The sequence below is a fragment of the Ascaphus truei genome, chromosome 5 (assembly GCF_040206685.1).
Source record: "Ascaphus truei isolate aAscTru1 chromosome 5, aAscTru1.hap1, whole genome shotgun sequence".
Taxonomy (NCBI): Eukaryota; Metazoa; Chordata; class Amphibia; order Anura; family Ascaphidae; genus Ascaphus; species Ascaphus truei.
In genome coordinates, this window is record NC_134487.1 from 62,561,326 (window position 1) to 62,582,303 (window position 20,978).

Below are 20,978 nucleotides of genomic sequence, written 5' to 3' on the forward strand. Positions count from 1 at the left end.
AACGTGATTGAAGGAAGATGGCCTATGTCATGTGGAAAGAACAACCAGTATCCGAGCATATAATTGCCATCATTGATTGTGCCTGTTTCTGATATATAAAATGTCAGTGAGGCTCAATCCCTTTATCCACACCATTGTCCTTTAGGAATGTATCACAATATTGTGTATTCTTTAACCTCTTTTAACTCTGCATTTGTGCGTTGGGCGCTCCCCAACTTTAAAGATAAATTGTGTTCAAAATTAAAGGTGAGCCTACTTTATTGTTTTTGTATATGTATCATTATTATTTGTTTGAAAAGTAAAGGTATCTTCCTCTGCTTTATTTTGGCAGATATTATGCCAAATGATTTATTGTTGTTGTTGTTGTTATTATGTATTTGCTTGCATTTGGAACTATCCAATATTTGCTCTCCATAGCTCGGACTGAAATCAACATTATTTACAGTTAAAAGTGCACCACTAAATATTGCTCTTTCTACTGAAATTCAGTGTATCTTGGATAAATAATTGCTCTGTTATGACATTTTGTTTTTACAGGATATTCGACTGATTGATTATGAAAAAATGATGGATCATAAGGGAACGCGAGTAGTGGCTTTTGGACAGTGGGCGGGGGTCGCAGGTACCTTCACTAATAATTAGTACATTTAAGTAATGGGAAGGATCTGACAATTGGATGACTTTCTTATAGTTCTGTTGTATTCTCCTTTAAAATAGTGCTGTACTTTGGTACATTTTGTTGCGTTATGGCCTACTCAAGCTTGTTTTAATGTCCATGAGTTTATTTTTAATACGCTTCATTTCCAACATACTACTTCTATTAATTACACTTGTATAAAACTGAAAGTGTCAGTTGTGAACTACTTTGGGCTACTCAAAATGTGATTTAAAGGAGCAACTTAAGTGGAAGCAATTAATGGTGGAACATCTTCATTACCTTACAACTAATTATGTCCTTGGGAAGGAGTAGTTAATTATTGGAATATTTGTGCACGACTTCCATTGTCTTCTCCAGAAAATATACAGTTGTATGACGAGTTCTTGCTGTATGCGAATAAGTTACTGTACTGTAACTGCTATAAAGTGTAAGGCCTTATAATTTGGAGCAGAATACATTGGCTTTAGAAGATAACATGTAATGCATCTGCATTGCACTCATATGTATTATATTTCATGACCTCTTCATATGTGAGCTGCTTTTTGCTGCGTTGTCAAAAGGGATAAAGCAAATGCAGCGCTGGACAGTTGCAAAAGGGATCGTAAGAATGTGCAGTGGTGACAGCGTATTTCATTAATGAGCTCTATTTAATTTTGTGTCAAAATCGTGTGCAATTTTTCTTTGAACTGACGTCACATTTTTAAGAATGTTAACCTGGTATGGAGAATGCTCAGGACATTTTGTGTCTTTTAATGTAGGAATGATCAACATGTTGCATGGTTTAGGATTACGATTTCTTGCATTGGGACATCACACTCCATTTATGGTAAGTTATGAATCACAATTTAAAGGTGTAGTTTTATGTAAGTGATTCTAAAATATATTTTTGAGCCAAGCGCCATCACATATACAAATCGCTTACCTCATTATGCAATCTTCAATTATATCTTCTTTTACATTATATTAGCACAGACCATGGGATGACCAACAATATATATGCTTTAAGTTCTTGAAACACTAATATATGGTGTTGAAGCGGCTCCTTGTTTTATCATGAGTGACGGGGGTTACTCTGTACTAGGGGTTCTTCTTCTGTAGACTGTAGTAGTCTTACAGATTTGTCTGAGAAGCAGAAACATTGTATAATAATTTTCTATGGATTCAACAACCCAGGATAGTGATCCCATCCGTTACTAACTGACTCCCTGACCGCTCCTTCTTGGTGGTCATTTTAAGTTCTTGAGAATGTGGGTATGTCTAAGGAGACTCTCAGCAGCTATTCTGTGTTGGCAGAGACCCCCGTTTAAACAATGCAAAATAAATGCATTGACCGTAGATTGCGGATTTTAGTGGCCGTGCATATATAAGTAGTTTGAAACACACTCAAAGGGACTTGGTAATTATGTAACATTTTGTGTTTGTTTTTCAGCACATTGGGATGGCCCATAACTACAGAAACAGTAGCCAGGCTGTTCAGGCAGTGAGAGATGCAGGATATGAAATATCTCTTGGTTTGATACCCAAATCTATTGGACCACTTACCTTTGTTTTTACAGGCACTGGGAATGTCTCCAAGGTAAGAACGTCCGATGTATGTTGAATAGAAAAACCTCATGTCCAGGTTCTTGTAACTATGCCATGCATTGGACAGGTTAATCTGCCCTTTGAGATATTAAATCTTCTTGGAAAGTAAGAGAGGATAGAACATGGTAAGACTAAGATTATTGGTCCAAGCAAATATGCCATAGTGACAAAGTCATGTAACTAGACTACACATGGAAACCATGTTACATAATAGACTTTCTAGGGTACAGACAATTCATTTAGATATTAATGGCTTCTGGTAATGGTTAAGGTGGAGGCATAGTATAGTGGTTTGAAATATTTATTCTCGAGACCGTTCTCATTGACTAATCTTGGATAAATTAATTGCCCCAGCTTGCCCACCTTAACAGGATGAAATTGTCCCCCCCCCCCCCCCATTTGTTATCTGCGCTACAGATTAGAGAGCCAGACGTACTGGCAAAATTCCACATTTGAGGTGGCTGCATGAAAGTATTTGCTTTAGGATTGTAAACTGCGTTAGCACACTTCTATGTAAATGCAAACTATTTATTATTACAATATTGTCATTACTATGTAAATCCTTTGTTGTAGGGAGCACAAGAAGTGTTTAATGAATTGCCCAGTGAGATTGTTGAACCACATGAATTGAAAGAAGTTTCCAAAACTGGAGGTAATGTAATTAAGAAAACGTGTGTGTAATGTATGTTAATTCAACATTTTTATTATCAAATATTCAAGCTATGATGGTCAAAGATTATTAGTGTTAAGTGCCACATGATATCCGATATGTAAACCAATATTCGATGTTGAATAAAATCTATATTGCACCATATATATTTATTGGCTACACATATAGTGTGCACCCCGACCCAGAATTAATAGGCGAAATCAGCAGGAACATTTACTGGTTCATATATACCTGATTGCAGTTGGTGAATTCACAAGTAACAAATGAAAACAATGTTGCATTTCAGAAATTAGCTGAAAATATATAGCTGGATAATACAAAAGGGGTGACAAACATTCAGGATACATAAACAATCTAATAAATAATACAAATCGAAAGTCCGCAATTCTGCATGAAGGGTGAAATGGGTGAGTATGTAGCAATTAGACGAAAAAGAAACTTAAATATCAGTATTACATTCTAAAAAAGCAACTATTGAAAGTCAAAATAGATGTCAGTAAATAGACCTGTCTGATTCAGTCCCTGATACATAATGTTGAGTAGCTTGTCAGATGTCCAGTACAGTCAATCCTCGGTTATCCAACCGAATCCGGTCTGGAAGTAGCGTTGGATAGTGAAACCGTTGTAATGTAAGTCCCATGTTAATCAGTGGCATTGGATAATGCATTCAGGCGTCGAAAAATGGCCTGTAGGGTTGCGTCGGATATGCCATTTGTTGTAAAGTGAAACTTTGGATAACGAGGACTACCTGTACACTACAATAAGCAGTAAGCAATGGCTTGCTGTTAAATGCATGATGAGAGAGAGAGAGAGAGAGAGCGGCAATATACAGCTCAGGTGAGCATAACCGGAACAGTGGAATTAAATACACAGCAGAGTATGTCAAATAATGGATAAAATAGAAAACATAAGAACCGTAAAATCATGAGAAATCTGCACACTAGTATATAGTAGAATTGTCACTGGCAACCAATTACAAAAATGAATTGTGTAAGCACTCCTCACTCATGCTTTGGGATGTAAAGATCAATCTTGTTTCATGCTGTAACAGCAGCATGGAGACATCTGCTTCTTTTAATATCTACTGTAGTCTCACCTAATACTGTATATGCCTGAGAACTAAACTTTGCTATAATCACATCCATGTTTCTGAGAAGAATTGAATGTGGCTGTGAAGATTATAATTTAGGACAAAAAATGCCGCTTGCCTTAGCAAGCGAGAAAGACCCCTATACAACTAGCACTCAAGGACAGAACGGTGTAGTAAAATAAATAATAACTTTAATTAATGTATACAAAAAAGAGTGAGGTAAACACACAACGCCAAAGTTTAATGATTAAAAGTAGTATTAAATCGAATAATGAGTTAATATAAACCACCTCCAAGATATTGGGGGTGGAAGATGAGGACTATAGGGCTCTGGCACCATGCAATGAATGATGGTATTGCAAATGGTGCCTCAGGGGGAGAGGGGGGGAGTGGTATATCAATAAATATATCCACAAAAGGTGTAGTGTGTGAGGATAGAGTGTAGTAAGTATATGTACTCCTCACACGTCCCAATCTACTCTGAAAAAAATTGTCATTCCACGGTATACCACACAGGTGATAAACAGCAACCGTTCTATCCTTGAGTGCTAGTTGTATAGGGGTCTTTCTCGCTTGCTAAGGCAAGCAGCATTTTTTGTCCAGTCGCTCTTACCCCTGGCACCTACACCTATATAGACTGTAGCAAGAGCTATTTTCTCTCCCTCCCCTCCTTTTCCTTTTCATTATTAAGATTGTAATTTAAAAAGTAATTATTTTAATTTTCTGACCGTCACTTACCTTTCTTTAGACCTCAGAAAAGTGTATGGAACCGTATTAAGTCGTCATCATCATCTTGTCCGGAAAACCGATGGGGTGTATGACCCAGTAGGATATGACAAGAATCCTGAACTTTACACGTCTCGGTTTAATACTGATGTAAGCACAACTTTTAGCATTTACAATGTTTTTTTTTTTTTTTTTTTGTAGAACAAAATCCTAATTTGATACTTGTCCATGGCCACTTAATAAATGTAATAGATTATTCAAAATTGATTAGTGATTTTATATTTCCTTTAAAAAAAAATAAAAAATACCCTTTTTATTTGCATGCTTTTATGTCTGGCAATATTTTGACATGTGTAAACCTTTTGCCCAAATTTGTGAATCATGTAAAATGTTCTGTATTTGTTAAACTGTTTAACTTTGTAAAAGGTTTGCAGGGAGGGAGAGAGGGAAGCAGCACAAGTTCTATGTAGTAGAATATCTATTGACTTTGCAAATACCTCATTTATTCAGCATGGGGTGAGCTACCTGAGATGCCGATTTGTGTATTCAAATTGGCTTTGTTGCCAGGTATATCAGAAGTGATCACAAGTTGTATAGAGATGTGTTTTGTTGGATATAGAAGTCAATGGGTAGCCCTTCTTCCCTTCTTCCCTTCTTCCCTTCTTCCCTTCTTCCCTTCTTCCCTTCTTCCCTTCTTCCCTTCTTCCCTTCTTCCCTTCTTCCCTTCTTCCCTTCTTCCCTTCTTCCCTTCTTCCCTTCTTCCCTTCTTCCCTTCTTCCCTTCTCTCTAAATCTCCAAGTCTTCTCCTGCAAAATGCATATTTCAGGGTACATTGTAGTATGGGAAAATCTGATTATTTTTGTTCAAATTGTTGCATTTCACTTTGACTTGTCAATTTCACCTGCACTTTTTGGGAGTTTTCGAACTTTTCTGAATGTTCAAGCTAAATATATGCAAATCGAATTTGGGCATGTTTATCTATCCTATCCATCCTATCCATCCTATCTATCCTATCTATCCTACTTGAAGGATTGTGGTTGACTAGACAAAAAAAATATTACTTTCATTGCTCCTCCTGTCTGCTTTGAGACAATAAAGAGGGCAAAACACAAAGTTTAATGTGGCTGGAGTTTTTGCAAGTGTAGGGGACACTTTTTGAATTTGAGTGGATCAGTAGTAGTGAGTAGTGAGTAGTGTATAATTAAGCTTAACATTGCTGTTTAACCCTTTTGCTGCTAGAGCAATGTGTCGCGGGCTCCTGTGGCAGCAAAAAGTTCATTTTTTTTGTTAAATTAAAAAGAACCCATTTTCCCTCACTGTAAACTGCTTGTTTCTACAGTATTATCAAAAATAGGGGATTAAATGGCGAACCACCTATTCTCTAGCAAGAAGCACACTAATGGTGCACACCGGGGTAGTAAAAACGTAACTTTTAATAATAAAACAATTAATAAAGGTCTACACATTCACAAACAATTTGATATTTAAAGTGTGTATAAAATAATCATTAAATACTCCCTGTTATTTTGTATGATTTAGATTATACACCCTGTAAATATCAAATTGTTTGTGCATGTGTAGACATTTATTAATTATGGTATTATTAAATGTTCCGTTTTAACTGCCCCGGTGTGCACCATTAGGGTGCTTCTTGCTAGAGAATAGGTGGTTCGCCATTTAAATTCTCTATTTTTGATAATATTTCAAACCCAGCACACAGGTAGCACCCATTGCCGCTATAGGCATTAGGGCAAAATCCATATTTACCTATATATATTAATTTCCATTTTATTACTAATAGTGAGCGGTGTATTCCTCTGTTATAGTTTCTACAGTATAAGTTACATCTTTGGTTTAATCATTTTCAAACAGATCGCTCCATATACGACCTGTTTGATTAACGGGATATACTGGGATCCACATACTCCTCGCTTACTAAACCGACAAGATGCTCAAAGGCTCTTGGCTCCTGTCAAGTCCACTTCTGCGGCTACAGAAGGATGTCCAAAACTACCGCACAAGTAGGCACTCCTATTTTCTTAAAGCAACTGCTCTTCTCACATGACTGTTCAATCCCTTCACAGCTAGAGTAGCCTTTAACTTGTACTATTCATTTGGTTATGTATCAAGAGTTCAAATGGTGTCATTTTTTACTCTGCATCACTTTGCATTATTGTTTCAAGGGTCTTCGCTTCCGTTTTGCTCCAATTGCACCACTGCGCATTTAGGGGAAGGGTTGTAGGAGGAGTTAAGAGAGCAGATAGTCGGCATAATATTATGATGAACTGTATCAAAATGTGTGCATATAACTGTTTGTCTTTATCTTTGCATTCATTTCTGCTCCTAACAAATCTGTGACAAAAGTAAGATTAACAAGCTTGATACGTTCGGTGCTGTAAAAATGAATGCAGATGAAACATTTTTGCTCTGTGTTGTGGAGGAAATTGCAAAATTGGGATACATATCCACCAAAGTATTTAAACGTTACAGAGGCTAGATGTATGGCAATCATTGGTTGTCAAATTTGTTGGTTTAGTGATTGACTGATTTACTAATTAAATAGAAAGAACTGTGCATTCATATGGCAAATTTCACCAATAAACCAGACACTCATTCTAAAAACACATTATATTGCTAATGAATTTATTGTCAATGTTTCTTTATTGGCATGAATGGACCTTAATGTTTTCTAAGTGATTAAAGCCGTTTTTCTGGCCTTCAAATTTTTTTTTTTTTTGGTCTGGCATTTTAAGAAGTTGGAAAATAAGTGCAAATCCACTTGAAATGACTGATTTGTCAACTTGTATTGTATGTTTTCTTGCAAGAATTTTTAACATTTTAATGAAAAATGTTTATTCATTCAACATCTTTCCAGGCTGTTGGCCATTGGTGACATTTCTGCTGACACTGGAGGATCCATAGAATTTATGACCGAGTGTACAACTATTGACACACCATTTTGCATGTATGATGCTGATCAGCATATTATTCACGATAGGTGAGAGAATTATTCGATTTTTTTGCCTGTAGTTCTTTTTACATGTAAGGTACAAAGAATGTACATTCATAGATTAGAATTTGTCAAAATGATCTTCTGTTTTCCAGTGTTGAAGGCTGTGGTATTCTGATGTGTTCAATTGACAATTTGCCAGCCCAGCTCCCAATTGAAGCAACAGAGTACTTTGGAGACATGCTTTTTCCTTACATTGAAGAGATGGTGAGTGGTGTACAGTACATCATTTAGTAGATTATCTTCCTTTTACTGAACAGGGTTTTTTTTTTTTTTTTAAATAGCCCATTAAGGCTGAACCATGGTCTATCCTTAAATTAAACAGATTTACATAAGCCATTACGTCTGCATTAATAAATCTAGAATCCCAAATTTACTACAATTCCCTTGATTTTGTCTGTTTGCTAAACATTTTCAGGCTTTTAATACCTTTCATAGCCAAACTCTAAAGCCGGCAAACGTGCCTCACCCAATGGCATAATGCGACAAGCAAAAGTAATTTTACCAGAGATAAACAAGACTGTCAGCCATATTAATCTCAATCCCTAAAAAGAACATGGTTGTCGAACGCTATGTTTTGCCCTCAGCTAAGAGAAGAAGTTACATCTAATTTGGATAAAAAGGATATTGGTTTGTGGTTGTCACTAATGATGCCACAAAGGCCATTATTTCCTGTTGTGGTGATAGATATAGGAGGAATAACTAGGTGTACAGGAGGGTGGTGTACTGGACAGACAATTTAGGAGCTCTTTAAGTGGTTAATTGGTTGTCAGAGTGCTCTCATCTGATAGTTTTGTGGGGTTCAAACTGAATGTCTGGTTTAGAGCTCATCGGTTACCTGGTGTTCAGCATTTGATCGCTGATTCTTTTTATATACATTTTAGCGGGACCCTTTTTTTGGGATGTAGGAGTCAATGGTTGGAGATGCCTGATAGTCTTATGGAACCTGAGTTTGGGAGATTGTTGAGGTTGGCCGAGGATTCTTTGGTTCCAGGTACATTGGTAACTTATGCCAGAGTTTGGAAGAATTCATTACCTGGCTGAGCATGAAGATGGCATGATGGATGGTCTATCTTGTTTGCATTCAGTACTCCGGTTTGGGTCAGAGTTGAGGAATGCAGGTCTCGGGCAATATGGCCAAGAAGAAAGTGTCTTGTCTACTTGAGCTTTTTCATGAGGTTTAATGGTCGGGATGTTACCAAAGCGTTTATAGTTTTGTTAAAAGGTTTAAATAAGGGGACACAAGTTGGCTCTTGCTTGTCCATATCCTTCAAATTGTTGGTTCAGTTATTAGAAGTTTTGACCCAGATGTGGTTTGTGTTGGGGTTTTGTTTAGGCTTTCTTTTGCATGTTGCATATTAACAATCTAGGTTCTGGTAAAATTACTACTCCAGATGGGCTGAAATTCTGGGATGTGGTAGTTGAGGGTTCTATTTTAGACTTTTTATTTTTTTATTCAGCGGTGTAAAATGTGCGCACACACAAGTGCAGAACGGGAGTTTGTGTTTCAGTGTTTACCTTTTTTAAAGAATGGGTTTCATCAAGAAGTTAGTTGGGATTTGTCCTTGCCTGGTAGGCTGCTTCTAGTCCATTAGGAAGAGAGATCTTTGACTAGGTTAAATCCTTGAATGTTTTAGGCTGTTCTTAAACTGTTTGGGGGTTTGTTTTAGGGCCCGGGCTCATTAGTTCTGGATTGTAGCCACTACTGTAATAGCGGGTTTGGGTTTAAGGGCCTCATGCAGTAAGCCCCGATATAAAATTTTCGCCACGAATTGCGAAAATGTTTTTTTTGGGCGATTTGCCCTCGCAGTATTCAGTAAGGGCCGAATCCTTCCGATCCCTGCTGAAGCACTACGAAAGCAAAGCTGCCGATGAGCTGTGGCGATACAGCCTGGCTCCCGATAAGGCTCCCGATAAGCCTTTGGTGCCGATAGATGTTTGCAGCTGAGAGAGACAAGCCGCTCTCTCAGCGCAAACTTCGGCACCAAAAAAAGTATTTAAAAACAACTTTTATTCATAGTGTACATGTGCAGGGGGTCTTCGGAGCTGAACCGCGTTGGTTTGAGGTCCGGGGACCCCCTGCCCCCCGAGATACAGGCCCCTTTATGAGGTGCCGGTATCCCTCGGCGTTTAAAGGTCCCAATCACGTGACCGCGACCTGTAAACAAACCAGAGGGATACCGGCACCCCATAAAGGGGCCTGTATCTCGGGGGGCAGGGGGTCCCCGGACCTCAAACCAACGCTGTTCTGCTCCGGAGACCCTCTGCACATGTACAGTATAAATAAAACACACACACATCAATAAAGACTCGTTCCTTACCTTGGCGGCTATGTGCAACGGTAATGAAGCAGCATGAATGTCTTTTTAATTATACTGTACAGTGAGCAGGGGGTCCCCTGAGCTGAACCGCATTGCTTTGTGGAGCAGGGACCCCCTGCTTCCCGAGTTACAGGCCCCGGTATGTGTCATCGGGTGGCAGTGTCGCCGCCATGTTTATAGCGTCCCCGCAATAAACATGGCGTCCACACTGTAACCGATGGCCCAAACCGGGGCCTGTAACTCGGGAGGCAGGGGGTCTCTGAGCCACAAATAAATGCGCTTCACCTCAGGGGGCCTCCTGCTTCCGCACAATATTATTAAAATACATTAATGCTGCTTCATTACCATAGCGGATAGCCGCTAAGGCAATGAAGGGGTTAACGCATAGTAGCATGTTTATTGGGGACAAATGCCCCCAATAAACATAGCATCAATACACAACATACAGTATAGTAATGGGCAGAATGACTATTATCCACAAATGGATAATAGTGCAGTTGTCCATTTACAATACATACACAACAATAAAGACTTTAAATACATATAGCACTCACCCATGTCCCACTGCCACGATGAAGGCCATCCTCATCTTCATCCTGCCCATGCCCCATCCGCTTCTGCAAAACAAACACAAGAATTACAACATCCAAATTAATGTCCCCTAACCCCTTAATCACCATAGCGGTTATTAACCGCTACAGTTATTAAGGGGTTAAGCCACCATCACCCACATACCCTCCCCCACAAAGCCCCCCAACCACCCTCACCCAATACCCACAGGGGAGTCCTACCAAATACCCTTGGGCCTAATACCCCCTCCCCAGCACATCCAGTACAATAATGTGCCAAATAACTATTATCCACATAGGGATAATACATTATTTGGCCATTATTAAACACATTCAATAACGTTAAAATGTAAAGAAACTTGTACTAACCTCATCAATAAGAAGTCTCCGTCGCCAGCATCATCCTTGGGGTCCGTTGCCAACATTAGAAATAGCCACAACATTTCAATATCATTAACATAACACTGAACCCCTTAATCACCTTATCGGGTACTAACCTGAAAGGTAATTAAGGGGTGAAGCCATCCTGCAATGCCTACAACAGTTATGCATAACATCCTCAGTGAAATAAAAACCAATTGCCTAACCAAATTCCATTTAATCATTCAATCTGTAGGCTCACATGCCTCATAAAACATTGCATTTACAGTGTATACATGTAGCATAACATGTAAACTGCATGTACACGCTGCAAATCAATGTTAACAATACAATAATGCCACTCAAATCGCCATACATCACAAGAAGTATATTATTTAATACAATAAACTCACCATCAATGAATTACCACACATCAATTACATCCCTAAACAATTAAAATACCATCCATACCAATTACACAATGAACTAAAGCTATCCTAACAGAGAACAACTTCAAAACATAGTCAAAAGTACATCAACAATTACAATATAATAAAGCAAGGCTTTCCATATCCTACTGTACGGCCTGGAAGCCCAAAACTTACATCTGTCTAAAAATAAAATACATTTAGCACACATCAATGCATAGCCACAATGATTAACAATACAGAATTAGAAGCTTTAACAACACTATCATTTCTTACCCTGTATATATATCTGTACACATACATACAGACATACATACAGTGGGAAGAAATGATATGCATTGTAAAAAATGAAAACATGAAAAAGCAACACAAAAAACAGTTACATTAAGTACATTTCTTTATTTAACTTACCATTACTTGCCCCCACCGACTCCCGTTGATCAGCTTACTCACGAACCAATCCACGACACCATCCACGACACCATCCAGGAACAAATCCACGACACAATCCAGGAACAAATCCACGAACCAAACCAGGAACCAATCCAAGAACAAGTGCAGGAACCAATCCAGGAAGCAAGCCACGAAGAAATCCAAGAAACAATCCACGACACAATCCAGGAACAGGAACCCATAAAAGAAAAAAAAACATAACAAATTAAACATTAAAATAATAAAACATGACAATCAAGGGTTGTACTAGTTTTATTCTTAGTGAATCTGTATTACAATACCTTGTTCCGGGGTCTTCTTGACGTCCGGTGCCACGCCCTGGTCTTCAATCTTCAGGAGGAGGTCCGTCCTCCTCGGCATCTGCCTTCAAAATGAGACGACATAGGCTTTTATAGGCCTATGACGTCACATTTGTCGTCATATGGTTCCCACGGCCCTGATTGGGCCGTGAAAACCATGTGTTTTGGCCGATGTAAAAAAATTGATGACGTCACTTAAAGGCAATGCCAGCACAGCCAATCAGAATGGCTTTGCTGCTATTGCCTTTAAGAAAACGTCATGAAATGACACATGGCCGGACTCACATGGTAAGCCAGCCAATCAGAGCGTGGGAACTCCATCCCTACTCTGATTGGTTCAAGTACCATGTGAGTCCAGCCATGTGTCATTTCATGACGTTTTCTTAAAGGCAATAGCAGCAAAGCCATTCTGATTGGCTGTGCTGGCATTGCCTTTAAGTGACGTCATCAATTTTTTTACATCGGCCAAAACACATGGTTTTCACGGCCCAATCAGGGCCGTGGGAACCATATGACGACAAATGTGACGTCATAGGCCTATAAAAGCCTATGTCGTCTCATTTTGAAGGCAGATGCCGAGGAGGACGGACCTCCTCCTGAAGATTGAAGACCAGGGCGTGGCACCGGACGTCAAGAAGACCCCGGAACAAGGTATTGTAATACAGATTCACTAAGAATAAAACTAGTACAACCCTTGATTGTCATGTTTTATTATTTTAATGTTTAATTTGTTATGTTTTTTTTTCTTTTATGGGTTCCTGTTCCTGGATCGTGTCGTGGATTGTTTCTTGGATTTCTTCGTGGCTTGCTTCCTGGATTGGTTCCTGCACTTGTTCTTGGATTGGTTCCTGGTTTGGTTCGTGGATTTGTTCCTGGATTGTGTCGTGGATTTGTTCCTGGATGGTGTCGTGGATGGTGTCGTGGATTGGTTCGTGAGTAAGCTGATCAACGGGAGTCGGTGGGGGCAAGTAATGGTAAGTTAAATAAAGAAATGTACTTAATGTAACTGTTTTTTGTGTTGCTTTTTCATGTTTTCATTTTTTACAATGTATATCATTTCTTCCCACTGTATGTATGTCTGTATGTATGTGTACAGATATATATACAGGGTAAGAAATGATAGTGTTGTTAAAGCTTCTAATTCTGTATTGTTAATCATTGTGGCTATGCATTGATGTGTGCTAAATGTATTTTATTTTTAGACAGATGTAAGTTTTGGGCTTCCAGGCCGTACAGTAGGATATGGAAAGCCTTGCTTTATTATATTGTAATTGTTGGTGTACTTTTGACTATGTTTTGAAGTTGTTCTCTGTTAGGATAGCTTTAGTTCATTGTGTAATTGGTATGGATGGTATTTTAATTGTTTAGGGATGTAATTGATGTGTGGTAATTCATTGATGGTGAGTTTATTGTATTAAATAATATACTTCTTGTGATGTATGGCGATTTGAGTGGCATTATTGTATTGTTAACATTGATTTGCAGCGTGTACATGCAGTTTACATGTTATGCTACATGTATACACTGTAAATGCAATGTTTTATGAGGCATGTGAGCCTACAGATTGAATGATTAAATGGAATTTGGTTAGGCAATTGGTTTTTATTTCACTGAGGATGTTATGCATAACTGTTGTAGGCATTGCAGGATGGCTTCACCCCTTAATTACCTTTCAGGTTAGTACCCGATAAGGTGATTAAGGGGTTCAGTGTTATGTTAATGATATTGAAATGTTGTGGCTATTTCTAATGTTGGCAACGGACCCCAAGGATGATGCTGGCGACGGAGACTTCTTATTGATGAGGTTAGTACAAGTTTCTTTACATTTTAACGTTATTGAATGTGTTTAATAATGGCCAAATAATGTATTATCCCTATGTGGATAATAGTTATTTGGCACATTATTGTACTGGATGTGCTGGGGGAGGGGGTATTAGGCCCAAGGGTATTTGGTAGGACTCCCCTGTGGGTATTGGGTGAGGGTGGTTGGGGGGCTTTGTGGGGGAGGGTATGTGGGTGATGGTGGCTTAACCCCTTAATAACTGTAGCGGTTAATAACCGCTATGGTGATTAAGGGGTTAGGGGACATTAATTTGGATGTTGTAATTCTTGTGTTTGTTTTGCAGAAGCGGATGGGGCATGGGCAGGATGAAGATGAGGATGGCCTTCATCGTGGCAGTGGGACATGGGTGAGTGCTATATGTATTTAAAGTCTTTATTGTTGTGTATGTATTGTAAATGGACAACTGCACTATTATCCATTTGTGGATAATAGTCATTCTGCCCATTACTATACTGTATGTTAGGGGGGTATAGGTGTTGTTGGGTGTATATATATATATATATATATATATATATATATATATATATATATATATATATATATATATATATATATATATATATATATATATTTAATTCGTTATTGTGGGGCTGGGGTGTTTTTTTTTTATTATTGTGGGTAGTGGGGGTGTGTGAAGGGGGCATTAGCCCCAAAGGTGGTTGTTTAGGGCTTGCGGGTGGGTAGCGGGAGGCCTTAACCTCTTCAGGACCGTAGCGGTATTAACCGCTACGGTCGTGAAGGGGTTAAGTGCCCCCGCATCCCCCCCGCAAGTCCTAAACTCACACCCAGGGCCAAATACCCCCCTCACCCATCCCCGCTACCCACAATAACGCTGGCACGGTGGGTTAACCCCTTCATTGCCTTAGCGGTTAGCCGCTAAGGTAATGAAGTGGCTTTTAAATGCCTTTTTCCTGCCTCGGATGCATGCCGGGGGGCTCCGGTGCGGGTATCAGCTCCGGAGACCCCCGGCATCAATCACAGGCAGGAAAAAGGGCTGATTTTTCCTAAGTGTCGCCCTTGCCGATGCTTCTCCTTCAGCAAGTTGCCAACTTTAGTTGGCGGGCTGGATTGGCCATAAAATCTCCAATCTGGCCTGCCGATCAGCACCAAAAAGCTGATCGGGGCTTACTGAATTCAGGCGGGAAAAAAAAGTCCCGATAAGTGGCTTATCGGCAGCCGGGTGGCGAAAATTTTTATTTCGGAAGAAAAGTTGCCGATAATTCCCACTTATCGGGGCTTACTGAATCAGGAGGGCAAAAAACGGCTATAAAATGCCGAAAAAGCCTTATCGGGGCTTACTGCATGAGGCCCTAAGTGAGGACGAGTAAAAAAAAAAATTGTCTCATTGGTAGTCTGTTTTCAAACCCATGTATGCCCTCATTTGGTTGTTTTTAGTTTGTAGATTTTTCTTTTTATGTATCTTCCCTGTGTTAGTGTGGATCGTTGGGCATTTCTAAATTTACTGGTGCCAGGAGAGCAGAGGACAGGGCATATGATAGTAATTTAGGATTTTCAATTGAGAATAACAGGGTAACATGGCATGGGATCAAGGGTTTGAATTGGGTTAAAATGTTTCCGGAGGATTATATCTAGCCCAACGATTCTAATTGTCACAGGGATAATGTTTGGGTTGGATTAAAATGTTGATATAATCAACACAATTAAACACAACTTGGCACACGCATTGCACTGCTCAGCAAATTGGTTTTGGTTTGTTCTGAGATTATTCGAGAAAGGTGTGAAGAGATGTCAGGGATCCTAAGGCTATTGAGAAATATCATGGCAAATTAATTGTCAGTTTCTCACTTTCTCTCAACAATGCCACCCATACGAGTTGAGGTGGAAAGTGACAATAGGGCTTTGCTAAGTCATGACCGTGTACATCTTAATGACAAGCTGAGATATTTAGGCCTGCAAGATGGAATTGAGAGGGCGCTTGCTTTGGTGGGGAGCATAGCCTGTTTTAAGGTATAAAATGGTGAAGCCGGTTCACTTGGTTCAATTCCCCGTGTCGGCTCCTTGTGACCTTGGGCAAGTCACTTTATCTCCCTGTGCCCCAGGCACCAAAAACATAGATTGTAAGCTCTTCGGGGCAGGAACCTGTGCCTTTAAAATGTCTCTAAAGCGCTACGTAAAACTAGCAGCGCTGTACAAGAACAAACAATTTTTAAATTATACTGCATTATTGCCTGCATAAGGGCGTGGAGGAGGTTGCTACAATGCCTTTAGCTTGATGGCAGGGGCTTGCGGCTGAGCTAATGGTAACTAGGTGGTGTATGTGCCACAAGGCCTGTTTGCCTGTGGCTGACACTGGATTTAAGTTCATTTTTATGTATTTTAGTTTACTAGGATCCTTCTTGAAAATTGTTAATGCAAAATAAAGCTGTGACCGTTACTCATCAAAATGCTACTGTATGTGGTTGTTTTATTAGGTTTGCTGGGTGTAAGGGCAGTTGAGTATTCTGCAGTTAAGACCAAATTGAACCGATTTAGTGATAGGTCTTATGTGGGATAGCAGTTTTAAATAACGACGTTTCTCTCTTCTGTGCCTGTTTTTTTGTAATTTGCCATAACTTATTAAAACCGATTTTAAATGAAAAAAACAACATATTTTGCAATACAGAATTATATCTATGTAAGTGAATTTGTCATGTTTTTATCCGTACAGCTGATGTCTAATGCCACAAAATCTCTAGATCAGCAGAACTTTTCTCCAGTGATACGAGATGTAAGTTCTTCTTATAATTTTGTTTCTTTATCTATGCAATATTACTTCATGGTTGCCCATACATTTATTCTTTCATGTTTTCTTTGTTTTATTCAAATCTAGGCAGTGATTGCCTCAAATGGTTCTTTGACTTCTAAATACAAATACATACAAAAACTGAGAGAGAGCAGGTATAGTACACACTCATTTTTATCTTTCCACAATATTCCCCAGTATATTTATTATGAACTGTCTATTATTAGCTTGCTTCTTTTATGGGAGTTATTTAGTTCAAACAGTCTTATTTCTGATATGTTACTAGCATGCAAGGGTAATCTGTCTGGTTTCTAAGGTCAGTGTGAAACTTGACAGCTACAATCCATACCTCACACAATGCCTTATAATTCTGTTTGTAGTAGAATCAGAGCAGGAGGTAATTTCTCTCCAGAAGGACTTGGAGAGACTGGAAACTTGGGCAGGTAAATGGCAGATGAGGTTTAATACAGATAAATGTAAGGTTATGCATTTGAGAAGCAAGAGTAAACAGGCGCCTTAAATTAAATTGGGGAAATCCTTGATGGAGAAGGATTTAGGAGTGCTTGTAGACACCAGGCATAGCAATAGTGCCCAAAGTCATGCAGTAGCTGCAAAGGCAAACAAGATCTTATCTTGCATTAAACGGGCAATGGTTTGAAGGGAAGTAAACATAATTATGCCCATATACAAACCATTAGTAAGGCCACACCTTGAATATGGAGTACAATTTTGGGCACCACTCCTTAGAAAAGACATTATGGAACTAGAGAGAGTGCAGAGAAGAGCCACCAAATTAAAGTGGATGGACAATCTAACTTATGAGGAGAGGCTAGCTAAATTAGATTTATTTACATTAGAAAAGAGGTGTCTAAGAAGGAATATGATAACTATATACAAATTATATTCGGGGACTGTACCAGGAGCTTTCAAATGAACTATTCATCCCAAGGGCAGTACAAAGGACTCGGGCCATCCCTTTAGGTTGGAGGAAGGGAGTTTTCCCCAGCAACAAAGGAAAGGGTTCTTTACAGTAAGGGCAATTAACATTTTGCAGTAAGGGCAGTTAACATTTTGTTTGCCGTCCTTTGGATCATTAAGTAAGTATAGATACTGTATAGGATAAAGCATCTGTTGTCTAAATTTAGCATAGTCTGAGCTTGATGGACGTATGTAACTATGTTTTCAGTGTAGTGCGTTCATTTCTCAGAGCTGGGTGTGTTTTTATGAATTAATTTTTTTTTTTTTTAACACTACAAGAAAATTATATTACCACAAAAGAGGGATACATTTTTCATCAAAAAGTTCTGTATTGCTGTACCATGCTCATGCAATGGCAGAATCTGAGTACTGATTTTAGTACCCAAAGGGCAGTAACTAATTAATTAATACTAGTATCACATTAGGAACTATCCAAGTTAAAAGAAATGAGTTGGTTTTAGCAGTACATCCCAAGATGTTGTTAAACGGATGGAGTTTTTTGCTAGTGGTGCAGTGACTGATGTGATGGCCTTTTTCTTTTTGTCCCACAGTAGGTAAGCTTTTGATCATTTTGTACACTGCAGTGTAATATGTAACCAATTACTTTATAAATCAAATGGTGTAAAAGCGATTGAAAGGTTCTGTCGTTTTGATATCGGCTTTGTTTGTGATATTGAAGTAGACATATATGTTTGTGTGTATGTGTATATAACAGCTTTACCATTTTGTTTGCTGAAATATGCCAGAAAATCTATTTCTTGTGTAGCCCCCTTATCCCTGTGTCTAAGGGCACTACGTGTGCTGCCGTTACCTGTGGCTCACAGAACCTCCAGTGCCATCCTGAGCCTCCGCAGCTGAGAGCCTGGGGTGAGCTCTCGTTCTCGGTGCAACGCCTCCACCTGAGAGGGATCCCAGCGCAGCGGGATAACCCCTTTCAGGACCACTTACAGTGAAATGATACACACACACACACCCGTATATAACAATTGGTTTACTGACAATAGAATAACGATATAACGGTACCATACAATAATTACAACCCATGGTGTGTCCCCCAAAGTGCCTAGGGTACGTAGCACCAATAACCCTGGTGTCCTTCCCCAATGAGTCCGTCCCACCCAAGTGTAGGGAGTAGCACTACCCCTGTGGACCGTTGGTGCACTTTACCTCCCTGGGCACTCTTGTACCCAGGTACTGCTGAATGAGCAAAAAGGATCCATCTGATCCCACAATGTCTGCTGAATCATCCTCTATCTGGTCCGAAGACGTCCGCCTCTTGAGGGAGCTCCAGCTGATTGGTGTCCCATAATGTCTATAGTTGCCTGTGTTCTGATCCCAGACCGCAGACTGAAGCTCACCGCATGGCGTCTCTTCGCTGGTGCTATACCTGGCACTATAATGCTAAAGGGTAGCGTCCCTGTCTGGGGCCTTCCCTATAGCAGCCACAAGCTAGAAGGGGACTTAGGACCTAGCTAAAAGGGACAAACCTAGGTCTAGTCCAGGGGAGTACTACTCCCTGGACACCACCTCAATGGTTCTCTCCTTCCAATTGCCAGTAACTCTAGCAACTGCAAGTAACTGCACCCGCACTGTCCTTCATGTTAAAATATCTCTTCCCCAGTCCCTAAGGTTCCTGGGACTTGTAGTCTCCTGCGGAGCCTCTCCTAAAATGGCCACCGCAACTCTGGGGACTGCGCATGCGCAAAGACTCCACTGTGCATGCGCAAACATAAAATGGCTGCAATTGTGCTTGTGCAAACTACAAGATGGCGGCCCCCGCTTGCCGGGTACGCTGCGGAGCTCCTCCGCTCCCATACACCGCAGCCGCCCCCCTCCCCGGCACCGGAGGTAAGAGGGGACACGGCTACACTTGTTAATTATTTGATATTGATTTGAAAATATCGCTGTGTTCTTGAACCTGAATTCCGTTTAGACATAGGAATACAATGAGTGTGTCTGCATTCAGCATTTGCGTTTCTGTTTTTGAATTGATCTGATGTCATAAAGTTCTTGAAATTATTCAGACCGCTGGAGATTTTTTGCTATATACATATCCAGGACAAAGTAAATTTAGATTTTGACATGCACAGGAAAATACAATAATCTAACACCTATTCCTTATGTAAGTGTGACAACAGCTGCAACTTGAAACAGACTAGATTAGGATTTCTATGATACACTACTAGGAACGAAACCTTGTCGAAGCAAGGCAAGAAGGGCCCCTATATACAGCACGCTAAAGCCTAAATATTGATGATTAAGCTAAAATATAACCTTTATTAAGGAGGTAAATAAATAATGTTGGACGGACAAACAAATGCTAATTATACATAAAGACACACATTAGCTGATACAAGGTATGGTTGGTCCCTTTAGTAAGGTGAATAAACCTTAGTGGTGCAGGTCCTGGTTAAACCAAACTAGAGATAAACAGGAAGCATATAGTGTATCTCTATGTCCTGTAGGTAACCAGTCACAAGTGTCTAGGTTAGGAACCAATTAGACACATTCGATACACCACTAGTGGTCTTACTATCCGTGTAATACCACACCCTAGTAAAGTGGTTATGAATGAAACATTCACTGTGACTAGTTAAAACCAACGCACTAGTCCAGCCTATATACTAAGCTGCAGTCACTCACCAAGTTGGAATAGATGGTTACTTTTGTAGTCATCCACAGAGGGCAACGATTACTCAATCACAATGACTGAGTTTATAACTTGGTATCCGGTAAGTATATAAAAACTGTTGGTAATGTTAGATCAACAGTGGGAGCGCATATTAGGCAAGCAACTAACTGGAAATAGGATCCTATCAGTTTTTATAATGTCCACCACAATGTGTGTATCAACAAGTGTGTGTGTGTATAATTAATTATTGCGTCCGGTAAGAAGCAACAGCACTCGCGTCCTGTAATCCAAAATCATTGTATTAGGCATATACAAAAAGACGCCCAATCCAACGTTTTGGTCCTGAAGCAGTCTTGTTGTATATATGTCTCTATCTATCCAGAAAAAAAGAAAAGAAAAAGTGCCCGATTCTAGTGTAATATCGTTGATAAAAATGTTATTGGTCTTGAACATTAAACAATTTAAAACTCACAAACATCTGAAGTTTTAGTGCATATTATGAGAATACTCATGCCCCAACATGAACCAGGAAGCTGCTCTGCTTGTCCTCCTCCTGCTCACAAGGTCACCTCCTCACGAGCCCTCCCAATAGGTGTTGTCTCCTAGAGTCCTCC

At 39.6% G+C, this 20,978-nt stretch overlaps 1 protein-coding gene across 4 annotated transcripts in view; it reads left to right on the forward strand.

The window, feature by feature from the left end:
- Window positions 1-20,978, forward strand: part of AASS (aminoadipate-semialdehyde synthase) — an 85,427-nt gene that overhangs the window by 22,752 nt on the left and 41,697 nt on the right. For all 4 annotated transcript variants that reach the window (XM_075599925.1, XM_075599924.1, XM_075599923.1 and 1 more), the window contains exons 4-13: window positions 538-622; window positions 1,417-1,484; window positions 2,088-2,234; window positions 2,816-2,894; window positions 4,751-4,878; window positions 6,601-6,749; window positions 7,604-7,726; window positions 7,834-7,945; window positions 16,680-16,739; window positions 16,842-16,909. In XM_075599925.1, coding sequence (XP_075456040.1) covers window positions 538-622; window positions 1,417-1,484; window positions 2,088-2,234; window positions 2,816-2,894; window positions 4,751-4,878; window positions 6,601-6,749; window positions 7,604-7,726; window positions 7,834-7,945; window positions 16,680-16,739; window positions 16,842-16,909 — 1,019 coding nt within the window. The remainder of the gene's footprint in view (window positions 1-537; window positions 623-1,416; window positions 1,485-2,087; window positions 2,235-2,815; window positions 2,895-4,750; window positions 4,879-6,600; window positions 6,750-7,603; window positions 7,727-7,833; window positions 7,946-16,679; window positions 16,740-16,841; window positions 16,910-20,978) is intronic.